General features: G+C 39.4%; 1 protein-coding gene across 50 annotated transcripts in view; it reads right to left on the bottom strand.

Annotated features, from left to right (window-relative positions):
• The window catches only part of LOC149119196 (histone demethylase UTY-like), a 218001-nt gene that overhangs the window by 132150 nt on the left and 69093 nt on the right, over positions 1 to 16758 (bottom strand). For all 50 annotated transcript variants that reach the window (XR_016228587.1, XR_016228588.1, XM_089325006.1 and 47 more), the window contains one exon: positions 12339 to 12393. Coding sequence is in view for 44 of the 50 variants with exons in the window: in XM_089325006.1 (XP_089181132.1) it covers positions 12339 to 12393 (55 nt within the window). In the remaining 6 variants the exon portion in view is untranslated. The remainder of the gene's footprint in view (positions 1 to 12338; positions 12394 to 16758) is intronic.

Genomic DNA, 16758 nt, shown 5'->3' with positions numbered 1-16758 from the left:
ACTATTCCAAAAACATTATGAAACTATAATAAATAAGTACATAGTTCATAAAAAGTTCAAATCAGAAACAAATAATACAGTGGAAATTAATTTTTTTCAATTCTTCAGAATTAAATGCCTTTTCTTTAAAAAAAAAAAGAAAAAAGATAAACCACATTAAAAAGTGAGATTATACAGCAAGTAGTCATAAATCTGAAGCTCAAATTAATGTAAAATAGTATGGCTTCTTTGGAAGCTCTTCTTTATGCCCAATTCCTATCAATAGAGCATAAATGCTTGAACATATTTAATAATGACGAATACATCTGAATCACAATGTATAACTACAACAAAAGCCTCAATGTTTAAGTTATATGGTTTTTATTTATCAATGACAAATCTATTCTTTTTCTGTTTCTATCCATGAAAATTTTCAAAATAATATGTAAGATATTTATAATGCACATGGCCATTAAAAAAGTCATGATAGGGCTGGCATTGTGACATAGTAGGTAAAGCCACCACCTATAAAGCCAGCACCCCATACGGACATAGTTGCTCCACTTCCTATCCAGCTCCCTGCTAATTGCACCAAGGAAAGCAGCGGAAAATGGCCCAAGTCCTTGGTTCCCTACAACCACTTGGGAGACCTGAAAAAAGCTCCTGTTCCTGGCTTTGTTCCAGCCAAAACATAAGCCCACTGCAGCCATTTAGGGAGTAAACCAGCAGATGGAAGTGCTTTCTTTCTCTCTCTTTCTCTCTCTCTACCTTTGAAATAAATAAAATAAATCCTAATAAATAAAATTAAAACACAAAAAGTCATAATAACCTCTTTTTCTCTCATTTTTGCTATATGCTCCCTTCCCATTCTCTCAATCCCTAACAAAGATAAAACTCTACCCAAGAGCTCTGACTAAATCAACAGCTCCCAAAATCAGCTCATATAAGATTCTAATTCAAGGAGTTTATCTAATAAACTACCACCTTCAATATGTTCATCAGGTTTCTAGTAAATTTTCTGTATCCACAATAGACAAATTGTACCACTAGGTAACTCTTAGTTCCACTTCTTAAAAGAAAAATTACCCAAATTCTTCATAAGTAACTACAAAATCAAATATCTTCTTGATATAAAGCTACTATTTGATAGTTACAAATCAAAACTTAAACAGCTATACAGTAAAATAAAAGTATTTCAATTTTTGGAAAACAAAAATACCAAATCATTTAAAAAAAAAAAGACTTAATGTATTAATACCTCATTACCTACATGAATGGGGAGATTTTATTTTTCTTCACTACCATCTGACAGTTTTCCTTACTCCAGAAACCAAATTAACAAAAATTGCAACTCACTGAATTATTGCAGGAAGACTGGATTATAAGTTAAGAGAAGAAAAAACAAAACACCAAGAAAAATTCATAGTCCATTTTCCCATTGTTGGAAGCATCCGTACATCTCAGTGATCCCTGGAATTATACTACTACTGAATTAGCTAGAGATATGGTCTCAAGTATAATATTTCTGATCTCATTATCCCATAAAAAGTAATGTCAACTTCACTTAAAAAAAATAAACCCTATGTTTCATTCCTAAATAGACTTTAAAATAAAGGCATAATTATAAAACTAGGAAAACACAGATTTTGAGAAGAATGCTGGATCAGGGAGTAGCATGCTTCACAGGGCAAAGAAGAAAAAGTGAGGATAACCTTAAAAGGTATACACTTGACAGACTAGAAAACAAGAGGAGGTGATCCAGCATGAGCCAGTGAGTGTTTGCCAGCACCCAAAGAACCTAAATTGAACCAGGGAGACAGAGAAAACTTAAACAGACCCATAACTGAGACAGAAATTGAAACAGTAATAAAGGCCCTCCCAACAAAGAAAAGCCAGGACCAGATGGATTCGCAGCTGAATTTCATCAGACATTTAAAGAAGAACTAACTCCTATTCTTCTCAAACTATTCAGAAGAATCGAAGAAGAGGGAATCCTCCCAAATTCTTTCTATGAAGCCAGCATCACCTTAATCCCTAAGCCAGAGAAAGATGCAGCACTGAAAGAAAATTACAGACCAATATCCCTCATGAACTTAGACGCAAAAATCCTCAATAAAATTCTGGCCAACAGAATGCAACAACACATCAGAAAGATCATCCACCCAGACCAAGTGGGATTTATCCCTGGTATGCAGGGATGGTTCAATGTTCGCAAAACAATCAACATGATACAGCACATTAACAAACTGCAGAACAAAAACCATATGATTATCTCAATAGATGCAGAGAAAGCATCTGATAAACTACAATACCCTTTCATGTTGAAAACTCTAAGGAAACTGGGTTTGGAAGGCATATTCCTCAATACAATAGAAGCAACTTATCAAAAACTCAAGGCCAACATCCTAGTGAATGCGGAAAAGTTGGAAGCATTTCCACTAAGATCTGGTACCAGACAGGGATGCCCACTCTCACCACTGCTATTCAATATAGTTATGGAAGTTCTAGCCAGAGCTATTAGGCAAGAAAAAGAAATTAAAGGGATACAAATTGGGAAGGAAGAACTCAAACTATCCTCTTTGCAGATGACATGATTCTTTGTTTAGGGGATTCAAAGAACTCTACTAAGAGATTATTGGAACTCATAGAAGAATTTGGCAAAGTAACAGGATATAAAATCAATGCACAAAAATCAACAGCCTTTGTATACACAGGCAATGCCACAGCTGAGGAAGAACTTCTAAGACCAATCCCATTCACAACAGCAACAAAACAAATCAAACACCTTGGAATAAACTTAACCAAGAACGTTAACGATCTCTACAATGAGAAGTACAAAATCTTAAAGAAAGAAACATTAGAAGAGGATAGCAAGAAATGGCAAAAATCTTCCATGCTCATGGATTGGAAGAATCAATATCAGCAAAATTTACAGATTCAATGCAATCCCAATCAAGATACCAAACACATTCTTCTCACATCTGGAAAAAATGATGCTGAAATTCATATGGAGACACAGGAAACCTCAAATAGCTAAAGCAATCCTGTACAACAAAAACAAAGCTGGAAGCATCATAATACCAGATTTCAGGACATACTACATCAAAATAGCCTGGTACTGGTACAGAAACAGATGGATAGACCAATGGAACAGAATTGAAACACCAGAGAACAATCCAAACATCTACAGCCAACTTATATTTGATCAAGGATCCAAAACCAATTCCTGGAGTAAGGACAGCCTATTCAATAAATGGTGCTGGGAAAATTGGATTTCCACGTGCAGAATCATCAAGCAAGACCCTACCTTTCACCTTACACAAAAATTCACTCAGCATGAATTAAAGACCTAAATCTACAACCCGACACCATCAATTATAGAGAATATTGGAGAAACCCTGCAGGATATAGGTACCGGCAAAGACTTCCTAGAAAAGACCCTGGAGGTGCAGGCAGTCAAAGCCAAAATTAACATTTGGGATTGCATCAAATGGAGAAGTTGCTGTACTACAAAAGAAACAGTCAGGAAAGTGAAAAGGCAACCAAAAGAATGGGAAAAATATTTGCAAACTATGCAACATATAAAGGCTTATTAACCAGAATCTACAAAGAGATCAAGAAACTCCACAAAAACAAAACAAACAACCCACTTAAGAGATGACCCAATGACCTCAATAGACATTTTTCAAGAGGAAATCCAAATAGCCAACAGGCACATGAAAAAATGTTCAAGATCACTAGCCATCAGGGAAATGCAAATCAAAACCACAATGAGGTTTCACCTCACCCCGGTTAGAATGGCTCACATACACAAATCTACCAACAACAGATGCTGGAGAGGATGTGGGGAAAAAGGGACACTATCCCACTGTTGCCGGGAATGCAAACTGGTCAAGCCACTATGGAAGTCAGTCTGGAGATTCCTCAGAAATCTGAAGATAACCCTATCGTTTGACCCAGCCATCCCACTCCTTTGAATTTACCCAAAGGAAATGAAATTGGCAAACAAAAAAATAATCTGCACCTTAATGTTTCTTGCAGCTCAATTCACAATAGCTAAGACCTGCAACCAACCTAAATGCCCATCAACAGTAGACTGGATAAAGAAATTATGGGATATGTACTCTATAGAATACTATACCGCAGTCAAAAACAATGACATCCAGTCATTTGCAACAAAATGGAGGAATCTAGAAAACATAATGTTGAGTGAAATAAGCCAGTCCCAAAGGGACAAATATCATATGTTCTCCCTGATCAGCGATAACTAACCGAGCATCAAAAAAGAAACCTGTTGAAGTGAAATGGACACTATGAGAAACGGTGACTTGATAAGCCCTTATCATCACTGTTGATGTACAATTTAATACTATATCCCTTATAGTGTTTTTATTTGTTCTTCTTAATACCATTGTTTGAGCTATGTAATTAACATACAACTATTCTTAGGTATTTAAAGTTAACTGAAAAGTGATCTCTGTTAAATATAAGAGTGGGAATAAAAGAGGGAGGGGATGTACAATTTGGGACATGCTCAAGCTGACTTGTCCCAAGTGGTGGAGTTAGAAATGTACAAGGGGATTCCAATATAATCCCATCAAGGTTGCATGTACCAACGCCACCTCACTAGTCCAAATGATCTATTTCAGGTCACAGTAGACCATAACGATAGGTCTAAGGGTAAAGGGATCACAAAAACAAGACTAGTGTCTGTAAATACTAACTGATAGAATCAAAAAAGGAGAGAACGATCCAACATGGGAAGTGGGATACACAGCAGACGATTAGAATGGCAGATATCCTAAACAGTACTCTGGCCTCAGAATCAGCCTTTAAGGCATTCAGATCTGGCTGAAGAGCCCATGAGAGTGTTTTAGGCATGGAAAGCCAAGACCCTCTGGCAAAAAAAAAAAAAAAAAAAAAAAAGGACCTAAATGAAAGATCTCTGTGAGTGAGATCCCAGTGGGAAGAATGGGCCATCAATGAAGGAGGTACCTTTCTCTGAAGGGAGGAGAGAACTTCCACTTTGACCATGGCCTTGTCGAAATAAGATCAAAGATGGCAAGCTCAGGGGGCTTCCAAGGTCTTGTCAATTCATGACTAGAGTCTGGGGAGATTGCTGATGCCTTAAACAAGAGTGGCAATTTGTTAAGTCAACAACAGGAGTCACTGTGCACTTACTCCCCATGAAGGATCTCTGTCCTTAATGTGTAGTTCAAATGTGAATTAATGTTATGACTAGTGCTCAAACAGTATTTGGCACTTTATGTTCTGTGTGGGGGCAAACTGTTGAAATCTTTACTTAATATATACTAATTTGATCGTCTGTATATAAAGATAATTGAAAATGAATCTTAATGTGAATGGAATGGGAGAGGCAGCGGGAGAGCAGAAGGTTGCGGGTGGGAGGGAAGTTATGGGTGGGAAAAAGCCATTGTAATCCATAAACTGTAATTTGGAAATTTATATCTATTAAATAAAAGTTAAAAAAAAAAAAAGCACTCCTTAAACAAACTGGGCCAAAAAATAAACACTGATTTGGAAGCCTCCACTAGGCAGTAAACTCCCTGGCATCCATGGTTTTACAAAACAGGAGAGCACTAGATCTCCTGATAGAATAAGGCAGAACCTGTCTTTTCCAAGGAAAACAGTGCTGTTACACTGACCAGTCTGGAGTGGTAACTATTAGCCATGTATACCCCAGACACCATCTTAGCCCTGGCCCCCCCATCACCACATTGCACAGTATGCTTTGGCCCTAAACCTCATGGTCCAATCACCAATGTCAGTTCCACCCAACTCTAATGGGATTCATTACTCCTACTTCCTTACCCGCCCACTGACAAAAGGATATTAGGACCCATTTCTTGGACACAAGCTCGCTCTCTTTCTCCTTCTTCTCTTTTTCCTTATTTCCTATTGGGTTTCCCCCAACAAACCTTTTCCCTTACTCTGGTGCTTGGTGTGTTTTGCGGTGTCCTTACATTTGTGCTGTGACTCAGATCCAAGCTCCCCCAGTGACTTTTTTCTCCCTTCAGGGGTCTCTGATCTGCCTTGGTGTCCTGGTTTTCTGCCAATCACAAAACAAACCCTTGGAACTTCTCCCATGCCACCGAACACTTTGTGATCTCCACCCACACAGTAGCCCTCCAAATTCTGAGGTAAGACAGGGAATGAGAAATTGCCATGGCGATTAACACTATGGGTTGTGGTTCTACTCTCCTCTCAAAGTCCTGGTACCAAGCACCACAATCTCTAGGGACACTGTATCTAGGCAACAGTGGATGTGGGTGACTACTCAACCTCCTATTTCCCTTCTACAGGCTAAACCCTGGGCTCCAGTGTGTGCATGGGTGCTGACCCCTGCCCTCTGTTCCCATATCATCTTGTCAGTTGGACAGCCATGATCTCAGAGACACCCGATATGCACCAATCCAACACTACAGGTTGCTATATGAGCTTCTTCTCCCCACGTTCTGTCTGATTCTCCTCTTGGTTGCCTTCTAAGTAATATAGTCCCTCTCAAGTTGGCTCCAAACCTCAAATGCCAAAGCCTCATCTTTCTCCATAATTGAGCATGGCCCACGTATGACTCTAAGAGTCAATCAAAGTGCCCCCCCATGGTACACTTGACCCTGATATCATTCAAGATCTTTATCACTTCTGTGAGCATTTGGGAAAACGGAAAGGGATCTCATATGTTCAAGCTTATTCCTGTTTTAGATCTAAGCCTTCTCTGTGTAGTTCTTGCTCTCCAGCCCAGGGCTTTTTGGTCTTCAAAGTTCATACTAGAGGTCAAAGGCCTGAGCTGAAATCCCTTTCTTCTAATTTAGATCCTGCCACCACCATCACTGCTGCCTCATTCAATCTGGCTGATGAACACCCCCCTTATTGTTCCAATCCACAGGCACCAGCTCAGCCACCCCCAGAGCCCCAGCAACCCAGGTCTTGGCACCATTGACCTGGCACCATTATTTCCCACCTGACAGCCACAGAATCCACCATCTGCTCCAGCCCACACTAAATCATCATCTCCCTCTCCAGCCGAGTTCCAAGAGTGGTGTCAACTTCTACTCCATTTCTCACTGCACCTTCATCTGCCTTATCCCAAGCCTCCTATTCATCTGTTCCCCAAAACCATTTTCTGCCCATGTCTACTCCTCCCTCAACTTCTACTCCAGCTCTCACTGTACCTCCCTCTGCCCTATGTCATGGCCCCTACTCATCTGTTTCCCAAAACCTGCCCATGTTTACTCCTCCCTTGACTTCTACACCTGCTCTCACCATATCCACTCCTGCTCTCACTGTACCTCCCTCTGGGTTATCTCATTTTCCCTGCCCATCTGTTCCTCCAAACCATTTCCTGCCTATGTCTACTCTTCACTCAACTTCTACTACAGATCTCACTGTACCTCTCCGCACTTTTTCCCAAGTCCTTTGCTCATCTTCTCCCCCTACACCCTTTGTCTTGTCATAAACCAATCTACATTTCAACCTTGCCCTCTCCTGTTGCACTGAATGAACACTCCATCCCCACCCTTCCCTTCTCTTAAGCCCCTCCCTCCCCTCTTTCTTCTGTGCATAGTCCCGGAGTCACTCACTCCCCCACAGCAGCCAGGGAGCCCACCTCCTTGTTATCCCTAAAGTAAGTGGTAAGCTTGGAAGGCATCCTAAGGGTCCATGTTCCATTCTCACTTGCTGATCTTTCACAGACTGAACAAAAACTGGATTCCTTCACCTCTAACCCAATGTCATACATTAAGGAATTTTGCTATTTAACCACATCTTATAATCTAAGCTTTTATGATGTCTTTATGACACTCTATAATACCTTCCTCCCAAAGGAGCGAAGGTAAGTTTGGGAATGAGCCTGTCTCCACGCCAATGATATCCATCAGACTGACTCTGCCCATCCCATAGGTGCAGATGAGGCCTCCAAACAAGACCCCAATTGGGACTACAACTCTCCCAATGGTATAATGACCAGAAGTTGTTTTATTACCTGCTTGCTAGCTGGCCTGAGAAAATCTACCAGAAAGGCTGTAAATTTTGATAAACTGGGAGAAGTCATACAAGATAAAATGGAAAACCCTTCTGCCTTTTTGCAGTGCCTAATGCAAACTGTCCTCCAATAGACCAACTTACATCCTGAGTCTCTCAATGGCCATAACCTGCTCATGAATCATTTCTTTGCCCAGAGTTTTCCAGACATTGAAGCAAAGTTAAAATGGCTTGAGAAGGGCCCATTAACTCCACAGGCAGAAATTCTAGAGGTGGCCTTTAAAGTATTTAATGGGAGGGATGAGAGGGCCCAAAAGGAAATATTCCAAATATTGGCCAAGGCTACTCGGCAACCTGCTGTCTCAGACACTCTGCTACCCACGGGAGCCCTACTGACAGCAGGAATCCTCCAGGTTCATGCTTCAAATGTGGCCAAATTGGGCCATTGGGCCAGAATATGTCCTTGCCCTAAATGCTACCAATGGACTATCCTCTTGTCAATCAAGCCAGTAGGCCATCCATCCCATCTTTGCCCTGGGTTGACATTTTAGAGCTGGCTATTAAGGACTGAAGGAGTCCAGAATCCTACCACCTGACCATGGTCAACATTCTGCAGGATCCCATGGTAATTGTGACAGTAGCAGGTACACCAATTTTTTTTCCTTATCAACAGAGGGGCAACCTTCTCAGTCCTTACCCAGTATCTGCTGCCTCAACCTTCATAGGGTGCAGGGAAAGCTTTTTAGACTTTTGCAGACTCCCAATCTGCTCTGCATAATTAATATTATGCCCTTCTCCCACTCATTTCTTATTCTATGTCAATGTCCTATCCCCCTCTTGGGGAGAGACATATTATACCGGTTTGGTGCTCAGGTGATTTTCACCCTCCGGCCTATAATTTTGTCCTCCAGCTTGCCTTTGCCTCCCTTTTTACTACCCTCTCAAGACAACCCAGTCCCACTCAGGACCCCTGTCCACCATCAACTCATGATGGGATATGAGTCACCATCTTAGGCCCTGAGTCCCATCACCGTGTTGCATCGTAGGCTTTGGCCCACACACTGGAGTCAACTCCACCCCTACCCTAACAGAATTCACTACTCCTACAGTAAAATCAGAATCAAATGAAGTTAGTGTGGCTAAAAACTAATTGCAGATCTCTTGCTTCCATACATACTAGCTTTGCTTGCTATCAGCTAGGGGTGTATCTTGTTAAACTATGTGGGCCTAAATTCCCAGAAACTAGGTTGACTGAGATGTGTGCTTCACTGTTATCTTACCACCATATCGTGGATCTGTTATTGGGCTTGTTATTGTTAACTGTTAACTTACAACCATATTCTAGTTTTCCTTTTTATTGTTCACTGCATACCAGGAGTCAGGTTCAAAATTGTGAGCCCTAGTAGACAGAATACTATAAAAAGCTGTGTAACTTGCTGTTGGGGGCTCCGCTCTGGTAAGGAGTGTAGAACCCGTTTGGTGGCCGGTCCCAATCGGTTACCTTGCCTCTCATTTGACTCGCATTTGCTTCTTGTTTTCAATAAAATTCATGTGTGACTGTCACTAGTTTTTGTAACATTTTGTTTTAGCTGACAAGTGGATGCAACACCACTTCCTAACCCAGCCCCTGGCAAAGGGATATTAGGACCTGTTTCTCAGACACTAGCTCTTTCTTTTACCTTCTTCGCCCCCTAGTGTGTTTTATGGCAGCACTGCAGTAAATAACTCCCTAAACTAAATGGACAGCTGAAAAGGGCACAGACTAGAAACCAACAAAACATGGGGCAAACTCCTACACTGGGAGAGTGGGCATGGTAAGCTCCTCTTCTCAGGCCATAATTGTCATCCTTATGGCACTGCAATTTGGACCGTGCCTATTTAATCTGTTCCAAAACTGCTTGCGGAACAACATCAGAGCCACCTCCCACCAAGTTAAGACCATGAAGTTACTCCACCCCTCGGACAAGAATACTAACCCTAAGAACCTGAGGAAGAGTCCAGGCTCTAGAGGCAAACCCCCAGCATTTGCACTGCCCCTTTTCAGCAAGAAATAATGAGATGAAATCTATAGGTCTTTTCCTTTTTGCCTCTAGGGACTGGAATAAAGGACTTGCAGCACCTTTCCTCTACTCCCATTCTTCCTCCTTCCCCCTCCAAGCCCCATTTCCTCCCTTTTGTTGAGATCCCAGGTGACTCTTTCTGTCTCCTTGTGATGCAAATACAAAGCAGATAAGAAGCACAAGCATCTTGTGAAACAGTCCCTTGAGGCTTCAAAGAGAAACCCATTCTTCCCCAGCTCCCTTTCATACCTCCCCACCCCCATTGGCTAATTCCCTACCAACTGGATAAAAACTGATTCCCAAATGTGATCTCTGCCCAGTCTCTGCAAGAACAAACTGTCCTCCACTCCTTTGCTTCCAATAATGCAATCTATCTCTCTTGAAGTTGGTCTCCTTTTTATGTCTCCTTTCCGGGTGTATGAAAGACAAAAACCCTGAGTTACTTCAGACTTAATAGGAGGAAGGGGGTGCATTTTAACCCTTAAAGTGATCTAAGGAATAGGATTAAGTGACAAAGTGATCATATAGATAGGATAAATTTTTAAAGCAATCAATTAAGATTAAGGGTTTTTAATAATAAAATAATAGATAGAATTTAAAAAGTTGTGAATATTCCAAAATGGGAGGCAGAACACACAGCAGAATCAAAGAATGACAACCACTTAAAGCAGTGCTCTAACCTCAGAATCAGCCCTCAAGGCATTCTAGCATGGCTGAAAAGCCCATTAAAGCATTTCAGATATTAAAGCATTTCAGGAAAGCCAAGACACTAAAAAGTGTCCTACATGAAGGAACTCTGTGGGTGAGACTCCAGTGGAAAGAAGTATTCACCAAAGGAGGATATACTTTTTCTGAAGAAAGGGATCAGATCATTTTGCTTATGGCCTTGTCTAAATACTGAAAGAATTTTTGGATTGAAAGGCTTCCATAGCCTAGGTAGCACATGTCAAGAGCCTCAACTGATCACTGACATCATGCATAGCAATAGGCATCACTATGCACTAAATTCCCATGCAAGACCTCTGTTGTCAACGAGTTGGATTATGAGAGCTAATAGTAAAAGTTCTTCTCAAAGATATACTTTGTTTTACTGTGTTAAGTACATTATATTTCTCATAAGTTTCAGAAAAGCCTAAGAGTCCAATGCCATTCCTTGTTTAGCTAGGTGCTTCTACGACTAATGATAAAAGTTTTACAAAAAGTATATTATTGCAAAAATTAAAACCAAAATAAGAAAGGAAGCAGGTAAAAGGGTAGGAGTAATGGAGAGAGGGAGGATGGAATGGAAAGTGTAATTATGGTCTTAAAACTTTATGCATGAGATATATGATATTTGTTTCATTTATATGAATTGTAAAATTTGATAAAAAAAGACTGAAAAAACTAGGAAAATACTCAAAATGGTGATTTTAAATAATAGATTAAAATTGACAAAAAGGACATGAAAATCTTGAAATTAAACTTTATCCCAAATAAATAATACTAACATCAACATTTTTATTTCAAAAGATAATTATACAAAGCTTACTGTCATCTCCTTCTTTTTGAAGAATTCTATAGATCCATCTAAAGTAGCTACAAAAGCTGCTCATATTTGTAACTTACTAATAAAACAACAGGATTTTTCTTAACAGTTTTCTTTTTAACTTTATTAGGAAAACTTCTGATAACAGCTCAAAGAAAAATTTTGAAGAACAGTAAAAGGCCTGCGCCGCCACTCAATAGGCTAATCGTGGAGCCGGCACACCAGGTTCTAATACCAGTTGGGGCACCGCATTCTGTCCCGGTTGCCCCTCTTCCAGGCCAGCTCTCTGCTGTGGCCAGGGAGTACAGTGGAGGATGGCCCAAGTACTTGGGCCTTGCACCCCATGGGAGACCAGGAGGAAGCATCTGGCTCCTGCCATCGGATCACCACAGTGTGACGGCCACACTGCGGCAGCCATTAGGAGGGTGAACCAACGGCAAATGGAGACCTTTCTCTCTGTCTCTCTCTCTCTCACACTATCCACTCTGCCTGTCAAAAAAATTAAAAAAAAAGGAAAAAACAACAGTAAAAGCACACAGAATGCAAAAAGAAAAAAATATTTCAATTTTAAGAAGTACATAAAAGAAAATAATGTCTTGTAACAGTATCTGATAAAAAGTATGCATCACAATCTATTTATGCTCTGTGAAGTGACAGAAATTATCAAGTGTCTAAACAGGAACAAAGATTAAATGAACCAAAAAGTGCTTTCATGGTAATCACTAAAGAAAACTTTGATGATAAAAATACAAACTGTGAAAAAAAATACTTACTTTCAGTACTGGACAAAGTGCAGGGATTAGAATCAATTAAAGCTAACTGGAAATGCTGTAATACAGAGGAAAGTAAGGAGATATTAATGTACTGCATTTAGAGTTCCATAAAATGATTTTTTATATATTAGCCTTTTATAAAAAAACAAAGCATATTACACAATTAAATAAAATTATTAACATTTTACTGCTGAACATTTTGTTGTCAATAGTTTTCTTACAAGTGATAGATAATGGAAGGTGGGAGGAAAAATTTATTTTATTAAGTAAATCTATAAATTTCTTACTACAGGAAAAAGATGAGATTTAAATGTTCAAATAAACAAAATATTAACTTACAAAATGTACCAGTGAAACATTTTCATTCATTAAAATGTTCTAAAATTCTAAATTCTGGAAATTCCAAAAATATACTTTAAACCATCGTAGTTTATCTTAAATTGAATTTGAAACTTAGAATACAATTTAGATAATAATACGATGAGACTAAACATGAACAACGAAACTATCTTCTTTTATACATTCCAGTTTAAGATATTTCAAAACTATTTTTTTTATTTTTTTATTTAGTAAATATAAATTTCCAAAGTACACTTAGTTTATGGATTACAATGGCTCCCCCCCAAATTTCCCTCCCACTCGCACCCCTCCCATCTCCCACTCCCTCTCCCACTCCATTCACATCAAGATTCATTTTCAATTATCTTTATATACAGAAGAATGATTTGGTATATATTAAGTAAAGATTTCATCAGTTTGCACCCAAACAGAAACACAAAGTATAAAATATTGTTTCATTACTAGTTATAGCATCACTTCAAAACACATTAAGGACAGATGCCACATGAGAAGAAAGTACACAGTGACTCCTGTTGTTGACTTAACAATTTGACACTCTTGTTTATGGCATCAGTAATGTCCCTAGGCTCTAGTCATGAGTTGCCAAGGCTATGGAAACCTTCTGAGTTCGCAGACTTCGAACTTCTTCCGACCAGGTCATAGTCAAAAAGGAAGTTCTCTCATCCCTTCAGAGAAAGGTACCTACTTCTTGGATTGGTCCCGTTCATTCCAATGGGATCTCAATCGCAGAGATCTTTCTTTTAAGTCTTCCTTTTTTTTTCCCCCAGAGTGTCTTGGCTTTCCATGCCTAAATGCCAGCAAACAGGGAAATCTATCAGAAATGGATAGATTCCTTGACACATGCAGCCTACCTAAATTGAACCAGGAAGACAGAGAAAACTTAAACAGACCCATAACTGAGACAGAAATTGAAACAGTAATAAAGGCCCTCCCAACAAAGAAAAGCCAGGACCAGATGGATTCGCAGCTGAATTTCATCAGACATTTAAAGAAGAACTAACTCCTATTCTTCTCAAACTATTCAGAAGAATCAAAGAAGAGGGAATCCTCCCAAACTCTTTCTATGAAGCCACCATCATCTTAAATCCTAAGCCAGAAAAAGATGCAGCACTGAAAGAGAATTACAGACCAATATCCCTGATGAACATAGATGCAAAAATCCTCAATAAAATTCTGGCCAACAGAATGCAACAACACATCAGAAAGATCATCCACCCAGACCAAGTGGGATTTATCCCTGGTATGCAGGGATGGTTCAATGTTCGCAAAACAATCAACATGATACAGCACATTAACAAACTGCAGAACAAAAACCATATGATTATCTCAATAGATGCAGAGAAAGCATCTGATAAACTACAATACCCTTTCATGTTGAAAACTCTAAGGAAACTGGGTTTGGAAGGCATATTCCTCAATACAATAGAAGCAACTTATCAAAAACTCAAGGCCAACATCCTAGTGAATGCGGAAAAGTTGGAAGCATTTCCACTAAGATCTGGTACCAGACAGGGATGCCCACTCTCACCACTGCTATTCAATATAGTTATGGAAGTTCTAGCCAGAGCTATTAGGCAAGAAAAAGAAATTAAAGGGATACAAATTGGGAAGGAAGAACTCAAACTATCCTCTTTGCAGATGACATGATTCTTTGTTTAGGGGATTCAAAGAACTCTACTAAGAGATTATTGGAACTCATAGAAGAATTTGGCAAAGTAACAGGATATAAAATCAATGCACAAAAATCAACAGCCTTTGTATACACAGGCAATGCCACAGCTGAGGAAGAACTTCTAAGACCAATCCCATTCACAACAGCAACAAAACAAATCAAACACCTTGGAATAAACTTAACCAAGAACGTTAACGATCTCTACAATGAGAAGTACAAAATCTTAAAGAAAGAAACATTAGAAGAGGATAGCAAGAAATGGCAAAAATCTTCCATGCTCATGGATTGGAAGAATCAATATCAGCAAAATTTACAGATTCAATGCAATCCCAATCAAGATACCAAACACATTCTTCTCACATCTGGAAAAAATGATGCTGAAATTCATATGGAGACACAGGAAACCTCAAATAGCTAAAGCAATCCTGTACAACAAAAACAAAGCTGGAAGCATCATAATACCAGATTTCAGGACATATTACAGGGCAGTTTGTTACCAAAACAGCATGGTACTGGTACAGAAACAGATGGATAGACCAATGGAACAGAAGAGCAACACCAGAAATCAATCCAAACATCTACAGCCAACTCATATTTGATCAAGGATCCAAAACCAATTCCTGGAGTAAGGACAGCCTATTCAATAAATGGTGCTGGGAAAATTGGATTTCCACGTGCAGAATCATGAAGCAAGACCCTACCTTTCACCTTACACAAAAATTCACTCAACATGGATTAAAGACCTAAATCTACAACCTGACACCATTGTATTGGAGAAACCCTGCAATATATAAGTACCAGCAGACTTCCTAGAAAAGACATGGAGGCACAGACAGTCAAAGCCAAAATTAACATTTGGGATTGCATCAAATGGAGAAGTTGCTGTACTACAAAAGAAACAGTCAGGAAAGTGAAAAGGCAACCAAAAGAATGGGAAAAATATTTGCAAACTATGCAACATATAAAGGATTATTAACCAGAATCTACAAAGAGATCAAGAAACTCCACAAAAACAAAACAACCAACCCACTTAAGAGATGGCCCAATGACCTCAATAGACATTTTTCAAGTGGAAATCCAAATAGCCAACAGACACATGAAAAAATGTTCAGGATCACTAGCTATCAGGGAAATGCAAATCAAAACCACAATGAGGTTTCACCTCATCCCAGTTAGAATGGCTCACATTCAGAAATCTACCAACAACAGATGCTGGAGAGGATGTGGAGAAAAAGGGACATTATCCCACTGTTGGTGGGAATGCAAATTGGTTAAACCACTATGGAAGTCAGTCTGGAGATTCCCTACCATTCAACCCAGCCATCCCACTCCTTGGAATTTACCCAAAGGAATTGAAATTGGCAAACAAAAAAGCTGTCTGCACATTAATGTTTCTTGCAGCTCAATTCACAATAGCCTAGACCTAGAAACAACCCAACTGCCCATCAACAGTAGACTGGATAAAGAAACTCTAAAGAATACTATACAGCAGTCAAAAACCACGAAATCTGGTCATTTGCAACAATATGGAGGAATCTGGAAAACATTATGCTGAGTGAATTAAGCCAGTTCCAATGGGACAAATATCATATGTTCTCCCTGATCAGTGATAACTAACTGAGCACCAAAGGGGAAACCTGTTGAAGTGAAATGGACTATGAGAAACAGTGACTTGATCAGCTCTTGTCCTGTTGATGTACAATGTAATACTTTATCCATTTTAGTATTTTTTTGTTTTGTTCTAGTACTATTGGTTGAACTCTGTAATTAACACACAATTATCCTGAGGTGTTTAAATTTTAACTGAAAAGTGATCCCTGTTAAATATAAGAGTGGGAATAAGAGAGGGAGGAGATGTACAATGTGGGACATGCTCAGTCGGACTTGCCCCAAATGGTGGAGTTAGAAATGTACAAGGGAATTCCAATATAATCCCATCAAGGTGGCATGTACCAATGCCATCTCACTAGTCCAAGTGATCAATTTCTGTTCACAATTGATCATACTGATAGGTCTAAGAGTCAAGAGATCACACAAACAAGACTAGTGTCTGCGTATACTAACTGATAGAATCAAAAAGGGAGAGATGATCCAACAGGGGAAGCGGGATACACAGCAGACTCATAGAATGGCAGAAGTCCTAAATAGCACATATCCTTGGGCCCCTGCACCAGCATGGGAGACCAGGAAGAAGCACCTGGCTCCTGGCTTCCGTTCAGCTTCGTATCAACATGAAATCTTAGAAATGAAGAATTCAGTGGATCAAAGAAAATGCAGTGGAAAGTCTTACCAGCAGACTTGATAAGGCAGAACATGAATACTCTAACTAAAAGACAAATCTCTGGAAATCTTATAGACCCAAAAAAAGGGGAATAAGAAAGAAAATAG

Source organism: Oryctolagus cuniculus, chromosome Y (genome assembly GCF_051225735.1).
Source record: "Oryctolagus cuniculus isolate XC-2025 breed Fujian yellow rabbit chromosome Y, ASM5122573v1, whole genome shotgun sequence".
NCBI classification, from domain to species: Eukaryota; Metazoa; Chordata; class Mammalia; order Lagomorpha; family Leporidae; genus Oryctolagus; species Oryctolagus cuniculus.
The sequence above is the reverse complement of the archived record's forward strand: the minus strand, read 5'-3'. Positions and strand labels throughout refer to the sequence as shown.